Source organism: Trichomycterus rosablanca, chromosome 27 (genome assembly GCF_030014385.1).
Source record: "Trichomycterus rosablanca isolate fTriRos1 chromosome 27, fTriRos1.hap1, whole genome shotgun sequence".
Taxonomy (NCBI): Eukaryota; Metazoa; Chordata; class Actinopteri; order Siluriformes; family Trichomycteridae; genus Trichomycterus; species Trichomycterus rosablanca.
The window spans coordinates 2,187,000-2,195,204 of NC_086014.1; the positions used below are offsets into that span (position 1 = coordinate 2,187,000).

Sequence of the window (8,205 nt, forward strand, 5' to 3'; positions counted from 1 at the left end):
CCGATGTACAGTTCCCGACAATCCTCCTGGCACCTAACAGCATACACTACGTTACTCTGTTTGTGTCGAGGAACACCGTAATAGGAGTGTGAAAGACACACATGGCCATTGTAATTAATGGTCGTTGTGAATTACATATGGACCTGATCACCGGTTCCATTGTTATGCAATGGGCAGTGATCGGTCGTTATGCAAATCAACTGCATATAAGGTTGGGGTATTCAACACCAGCTCAGACTGAAGAAGTCATTCGGATTGAGTGACTAAACGTATTTCTACAACAAACTTGTGTCCAGATGAACTGATTCAACTTTTACTGAGCATGCATCAACAGATACCTAGGTAAGGGTAAAAGCACTGCTGTCCCATGAATCACCCTGATTAACTCTCCACTTACCCTGCACCACTATTCGGCTCGTCCATCCACCGCTGAAAGCTCATAAAACAGACAAGCTACATAAATACTGGAAGCGGCGGGGTATGTGAAGGAGATGCTATGCATTTTAAATTCATGACGTCTTCTGACTAATGCATTATCTGATGTGCACAAAACCCAAAAAATTCACACACACACATGTACACACACACACATGTACACACACACACATGTACACACACACACACACACACACACACACACACATGTACACATGTATGATTTTTAATGTTAAAAGGAAAGTTAAAAACAATGCTTATATGATCCTACACATGTCAAAAATTGTATTGCTTTATATCATATAGTCACATGAAAAGATAAACTGGTGAAACCATAAACAAGGTGATGGACTGGCTGGTCTTAGCATGTTTCAAGAAACAAGTGGCTTATAGAATAATACACATTTTAGAATTTGACTTCATAACACTTGGGGATGGTGCAGTAAGACGAGGTTCACATATTTAATAAATGATTGTCAAAATATGAAGTGCAGAAGTTCACAGAATTCCTTGTGATTTTTTTGTTCTTATTTTTGTTCTTTCCCAGCAGAAAACACTTCTATTCTAGCTCATGAATTGCTTGATAATTTACTCATAGGCTAAATCTGGTGTTAAAAGTGATGAAACTGTGACACTTCCACCTAGTTATGATAAACACTTCAGAGGAGTCCCTGTTTTGTTGAAGTTTCATGGCTTGTAAATGTTGTCCCTTACATAATAAACATCACAGTACAAAAGCTAAAAACCTTAATGGATTTTTTAATTGGCTAAGCAGTGCACTAATGTATGCTTCCTTCCTTGGGAGACACTACAATCAAAACAAACATAAAAATGTGTACGCATACATGCAGTAGTTGTCAAAATACAGTTTGTTGTTGTTTTTGCTGTTTAAACTAATTATAAAAATGTTTGTTAATTTTTATTTATTCATTTGGCTTTAAACTTCCTTGTGCTTTGTTCAGCCACCCTGTAAACGCATGAAATACCCAATACTGATATTGGCATGTATGCTGGAAATAAGAAAGGAAATACAATATTAGAAATACAAACAGTTAGTAGTTACGAATTTAACTAAAACACTTTGACTTTTTAAGAATTAAGTTGCTCTGAATTAATGTAATAGAATTCACAATTTGCTAACCAAGCTAACTGCCAGAATTCACTCTCAAACTCGAGGTTAGGCATTTCTAATAGCAAAGTCCTGGCTAAACTTCTATCAGCATTACAATAAAGAACTTTATATTAAACAAATATGTTTTATAAGATATAAATGACATGTTGTTGGACGTAAATTGAACACGTCTTACCTTGGCCTTCTCTTTTGGGTAGCTAAGCATGCTAGGTGCATCACTGCTAATGAAAACCATTATACGACGCTTTTGTTTAGTAAAATCTAACGTATTTTTACAATTATTTATTAAAAACAGATACAAACTCTGGAAATAATCGTGCACCAAGTCAATGGGGTCTGTGTTCATGTTGTTTCTAATAGTACAATCTCGCCCTCTTTCGGTGGAAACGGGTAATTCTACCATGAGAGGGTTTTCCTGACGAGCAGGTCATTTTCAGTCACAATGTTACTCGTACATTAAAAAATAAAACAAATACACTTTACAGACGGAAAGAATAATAAGTGCTTTTATTTTATGATAATGTTTGGTATGATGCTTTAAGTACAACCGTCAAACACCTGCTAAACATCCTACTGTTCTGCAACTAAATTGAACATGATTTTATCTTACACATTTAAGACTAGACACATTTATTTTTTGCACACATTTCAGCTTTGCACATGTTATTTGAAAAGCAATAAACACTACACTATGGACATTTGATCAATTTTACACCCTACTTTACTCACTGTATGAATGAATATTATGTTAACATGAACTATATAAATTCAATAGCCTTTCTTGTCCATTCTGCAGTAATATTCTGCAATAATTTATATATTTACTTTTACAGCATAGCTCTCCCTTAAATGGTGCCAAACATATTTATAATAAAGCATTTGTTTAATAATTTATTTTTCACCAACAGCTTTTTTATAGTAAGTGTCATGACTTTTCAATGCCACTCAAGAATAAATAAATCTAATATTGGTGCAAGGCTGGACTACACCCTGGACAGTGTGCCAATCTATTACAGGACATTACACTTACCAGTCTGATTGCTGAATACACAGTGAATGCTTTGTATAAGCCTCTTTGGCAGCAGTTACAGATGTGTACAGTATAATACATTAACAACAGAGTGTTTTTAAAAATAACTGTGGTTTGAAATGAATAATCTGGAATGTAACTCTTAACCCAATTTGTAGTATTGTGGAATTAGCTGAGGAGAGCTGTTTGATTAATGGATTATTTACCATGTTCAATAAAAATATGAAAAGTACAGATGTTTGTGTTTTATTATATACGCAGAATGTCTGTATTCCAGTTATGCAGAATGCAGGAACCCAGGTATTGTAAAGGGTTCACCCTCACGTGTTTGATTACAGATCTACAAAACTGCAGAAATGAGTGTTTTTCTCTATTTTTTTAGTAATTCAATGTATTATCTTTTTATCAAACCGTCTATAAACCGAATTAGATAAGAGCACACTAATCTCTGCAGCTTGCCAGGACTGCAGTCTTTATGCCAAAAGTATTCGATAATGTTAAACACCCATGTGTTTGTTAAGTCTTTGAAGTGCATCCCCTACGATGTCCAGCTCGTGTCGGAGCTCCTCGACCACGTCGTTGATGCTGGGCATGTCCCTCAGAACACACACACTCTGTGTGTATGGGTTGTAGCGCACTGTGAATGACCGCTTGATTGTCTTGGCGAATTCCCTGTAAAGGAATAATTATAGGTTACTTATCGACTGTGGGCCAGAGGTTACAGTCTTATACTGTTTAGTAAATTAAGGTGATATAAAAAAATTGGGAGTTTTGAACTAATTTAAAACGTAGAGTAAAAAGGTTACACTTCACAAAAATGTACATGAATTTACATGTTAGTATTTGTTGTGGCTGAAATAAATTAAATCAGTAATTAGAAGGGGTGTCCCGATACTTTTACAGTATATACACACACACTAGTACACACTACATACACACCTCATTCTAACTTTGGCCTCCTCAAAGCTCTCGGACATAAAGTAGACCTCCTGAAAGGTGGTAATCAGACACTCCTGTCTGCACGTCATTTTGGGTTCAAATGGCAGGATTTTGGCATTGCCAGAAAGGGCATGCTGTAAAAGAAAAGAATGGTTTTACATTTACAATGGTCATTCAATCATTCATTCATTGTCTGTTTAACCAGCACATCCTGGGCAGGGTTGATGCGGGTCCGACCCACTGGGTAAAGGGCAGGAAACACCCCAGACAGCTCCTGGGCTTTTGTGTGTACGGTGTACCATTGATTGAAGGAAAATGGGGCAGAAGTTTAGCTAAAATAGTTAGCTTTTCTAGAAATTTGTAACATTTCATTAATATATAGTGTACACTGAGTAAAATGTATTTGTTAGACAGCTGACCTGAAGTTCACTGATAGACGACAGTAGACCGGCTCCGTACGCTCTGAGCTGGCCGTCCTGCTTACACAGACCAAACTCCACCGTGAAGAAGTAGCACTGAAACCACACACAATCAAATAATAACATACTCTGTTTATAATAAACATATATATATATATTAGGTGACCTAACAGTACATACTAATATAAAAAATTGAGACTAAAATTGATTTTAAATGGTTTTCAAATGATAATGTCTAAATAAAGCATAGTATAAATGCAGGTAAATGTTCTTTGCTGTTATAAAATAATAAAATGCTTGTCCCAACCAGTCACGTATGACTATAAGTTTAGTATTAAATTAAGAAGCAATAGACGTACGGTTGCCAGTTTTTGCACTGCATCATCAGAAGCACCGAGTGAAGCCAGACCCAACTCCTGCGAGAACTGAGCAAAACTGGGCTCTGCCAACAAGGGCACATGACCCAGCAGCTCATGACATGTGTCCCTGTAACACAAATGCTTTTTAACACAACAGTCAACTCGTTATTACGTTAACGTCAACGTTATTACAATTAAAAACTGCTCCGAATGACGTACATAAAAAACAAATTCAAGCGTGTGTTTGTTGACCTGTTATAAAATAAATGGACAGCACAGAGGAAATAAATAACGGAGTGTCGACATGGTCACAGACCACACATAACTGTCTGGCACCAGTAAAGCAAACAATGAGCATGCAGACAGCTGGATGTCGTACAGTATAAATGAAATGTTGTGTGGGCAGGTGATGTTGTTTGTTGTTTAACATCAAGGACAAGCTACCAGTCCTGAAAGCTGATGTATGACGTCATACTCACGGCTCAGGTGTGTACAGGGGGTCGGAGCTGTGACGAACATACTGAGTGCAGTGGAAAACACGGAAGGCCAAACCTGCCAGGAAATCTCGTGGGGACAGATAGCCAGCGACTGGCCGGATGGTGAAACCTGTCCGCTCTAAAACACACACATATACAGTGTAGCATACAGACAGACACGCTATGCTCTATGTGACCACTCCCCTCACACTCATGCTAATACACACACACACATTACAGGTGATGCCAAATTATGCAGCATATGAGCTACAGTCAGTAACTGGAACTGGGTGTACTGGAAAATATGGCCACCATCTTACCCCTGAGGAAGGAGGACACGTCCTCCAGCTGAGGGATGTTGTCCTCTCTGTACCCACAGTGCTGGCAGAGCAGAGGCATGTTGCGCAGGTACTCCGTACAGGCGTGTGTAGGGTAGAGCTTATTCAGCTCCTTGAACACCACTCCCCACGTCCTCACCTCTTCTTCTGTGAACTCCACACGCGGGATTGGATCTCCACTTTGGATTGGGAGCGAGACAGAGATTGGTTGGGGTGGGATTGGTAATAAAAATATTTAATACATAACAAAAGAATTTGTACATACTGTTTGAAGTTCATTGCAATGTCAGCAAAGTACTTTCTCCTTTCACGGTAGACGTTGTCTTTGAATCCCTGAAACACGATCAAATGCAAATCGAATGATCATTATGTACTTTAAGGCTAAGAGAGTTAAACAGAGGAACATCAAGTACCAGCTATTTAATATTTCAGTCGATCTGTAGCAGACCTGAGATTCCAACTTGGGGTGTTCAGAATCTGTGCACCTTATCACCCTATCTATCTCACCAGTCCTTTACGGAAAAGCGTTGGACGTACCATTACCTGGATCAGGATTGAAGGCTTACTGAAAGTGAATGGATTCATGTTTTTTTCCTGTTCTCCCGATTCTCACCGACCCCTGGCACACCGACACCAGCTGCTGTGACACTGTGATGCCCTGATATAAACATGTCCTGAAAAAAACATTCAACAGAAAAAAAACACTCACAGGATGATCAGCATCCAGGTCCGAGCCGTACATCAGAACATGGTTGGCAGACTGGTCAAGATCTGAGATCTTCTTGGGAAACCAGGGCTCTTCTGGTATCTCTAAAACATAAAACAGGCTGTTTCAAAGATTTATAAAGAAGCTGTTTTATTACCTGAATAAATTGTTCGTACCATTTTCAGGGGTGTGAATGCCAGGTGAGTCCATTTTTATGATGTTGGTTTGTTTTCTCAGAAGCTGTATGATTTCATTCAGAGTCTCTCGCTCACTGTGGCAGTCGATCAGCACTTCCAGCTCAGAGCTTCTCCGCTCGGACCTTCTGGACTCAATGTGCAAAAGGTTGATGTGGTTTTCCTGTAAGTTAATATCGTTTGTGAGTGATTAAGAATATAAATGTTTTCACAAACTTTTGGCATTTGTCCTTCTCCTCTGACCTCTGTGTTACACATCCCAGTAATAGTTAACCACAGCCACTGTATAAACAAGTTTTATGTTCTTCCAATCACAGCTCCCTAACCATTAACTTAGCTTCAGGCTATCTCACCATTCAAATTCAACTAAGTTTAGGCATAGGCTCACATTTCTCACGCAGACACAAACTATATAAGCTTGCTTCATCCACCTAATAAATTGGAAGAATCACTCTGACTGTCTGTGTATTAAGAGTCTCTTCCCGTGCGCACGGTTTTGAGGACATCTTTTATCATATTCAGTAAATGACACTGGAGTAGAAGATCTGAGCAGCAAGATTTTTCTTCAAAAGAACTTGATGTTCTAACAGTGAGGAATAGAAAAAGCCCCACCACCCCCATAATGTCGATTATTTGAGATGATAATAATATTTCCAATCTGATTGTTACCTAATAAGTAAAGAGCTAGAACATATTAGGTAGAAGAAGGTAGGAGTTACGTTTACCTGGAAAGGTTTCAGTGCCTTCACAAGGTTACCAACTTCATTCTTCAGAGAAAAGACAATCGCTGCGTGCTCTCTGTTGGAGGACAGGGTGTCGTCTTGGTTCACGTCAGTCTGGTTAAATGTAGATTTAGTCACCTAAAAAAACAAACCAACAAGAAAAAAAACATGACTGATATGTTCCAGGTTGATATCTCACATTTCGACATTGGCTTGGAATCTGTTTATGTAGAGGGAATGATTTTATCTTGGCACTTGATGATAAACAAGTAGGTGTACAAATACACTAGGTCGGGGATCCTCTTCTTTTTTTTTTTTTACTTTTAACTTGTCCATGCATAATTGTCTTTTCCAATAAGTTGGCTCTTCCCATAATGTGTCCAAAATTACAGAACTTTAGTTTGGTTATCTGGGCTTCAGGTGAGAGGTTAAGCTTGATTTGATCTAGGATCTATTTGTTTCTCTTCTTGGCCAACCAAGGTACTCTCAAAAGTTCAGAGGCATCTGTCCAGCTATCACATCCATAAAGAACCAAAGAAAACACCACAGTCTGGACAGTTCTGATCTTGGAGATCTTGAAGCTTGGAGAGACATATATTTCCTGACTGCTGGATCATTTTCTGTTAATAATTGAAGCTGTCCACTATTAACAGGGAATGGATAGTCTTTTATGTTGTCATGATCTTTGTTTTCATATATATTGAGCTAAAGTCTAATTTTTTCTTTGTTCTTGAACTTTTTAAGTGTTGGGTCATCAGAAGATTAAATGTTAATGATGTTTCTTCCACCAATCTTGAATTCTCAATCATCTTAATTAAGTTCTGCTTTTCTTATTATATGCTGAGCATACAGATTAAATAGGAATGGTAAAAGACTGCAGCTTTATTTTTGCCAATGTGAAACCACTTTATTTGCCCATTTATTACCAGTGATGTTCACTGGATCTAAGTGTTCAGTGAAATGAACACTGGGAATTGTGTCCAGGACAGGTACTACTGGTTATCAGACACTGGTTACCATTACCTTGCTGATAAATATAATGTAAAAAGTCATCAAATCAGGTATGTTTAAACAGGAAAATAAGTTTTAAAAAATCCACTCACCTCATATTTAAGCTGTTTCTCCTCGTATTGTTTGTTAATTGAGTCAAAGGATCGTCCCCGACGTGGTCCTTCAGTGTTGGAGGAAAACATGCCAGTAATGTAAAAGCATTGATGATGTGATGAATACAGCCGCACTTTATTGCTCGGTGCTATTTATAAAGCGCGCCAGGGCTGGAGGTCAGGTATTGCGCATGCGTGCGAATCCAGCTTCGTCAAACTCTGTGCTGATTAAAGTATAAATAATTATAACCACGGAAAATAATGATAAAGATGCGTCATGGATCAGTGTAATTATTCTCGGGCGTGTTATAATAACGCCACCCTGTTAAAAATGTCTTTGGAAAATGTTAAA

General features: G+C 38.2%; 1 protein-coding gene across 1 annotated transcript; it reads right to left on the bottom strand.

Moving 5' to 3' along the window:
* Positions 1-2,059: 2,059 nt before the first annotated feature.
* tph1b (tryptophan hydroxylase 1b) lies at positions 2,060-7,943 on the bottom strand. The gene is made up of 11 exons (XM_062989392.1): positions 7,854-7,943; positions 6,754-6,888; positions 6,011-6,191; positions 5,838-5,938; positions 5,394-5,461; positions 5,111-5,307; positions 4,794-4,929; positions 4,315-4,441; positions 3,956-4,051; positions 3,537-3,670; positions 2,060-3,269 (listed from the first exon to the last, which is right to left on the bottom strand). The coding sequence occupies exons 1-11, from the start codon at positions 7,941-7,943 to the stop codon at positions 3,095-3,097; spliced, it is 1,440 nt and encodes a 479-aa protein (XP_062845462.1). The 3' UTR covers positions 2,060-3,094.
* Positions 7,944-8,205: the final 262 nt, after the last annotated feature.

Excerpts from the sequence above, each read along its gene's own strand:
- tph1b (XM_062989392.1), bottom strand. The coding sequence starts at position 7,943 with ATGTTTTCCTCCAACACTGAAGGACCACGTCGGGGACGATCCTTTGAC. Across the intron at positions 6,192-6,753 it reads AGGCACTGAAACCTTTCCAG|GAAAACCACATCAACCTTTT; the intron begins GTAAACGTAACT and ends ATTAACTTACAG. Across the intron at positions 4,052-4,314 it reads CAGTGCAAAAACTGGCAACC|TGCTACTTCTTCACGGTGGA; the intron begins GTACGTCTATTG and ends GTGTGGTTTCAG.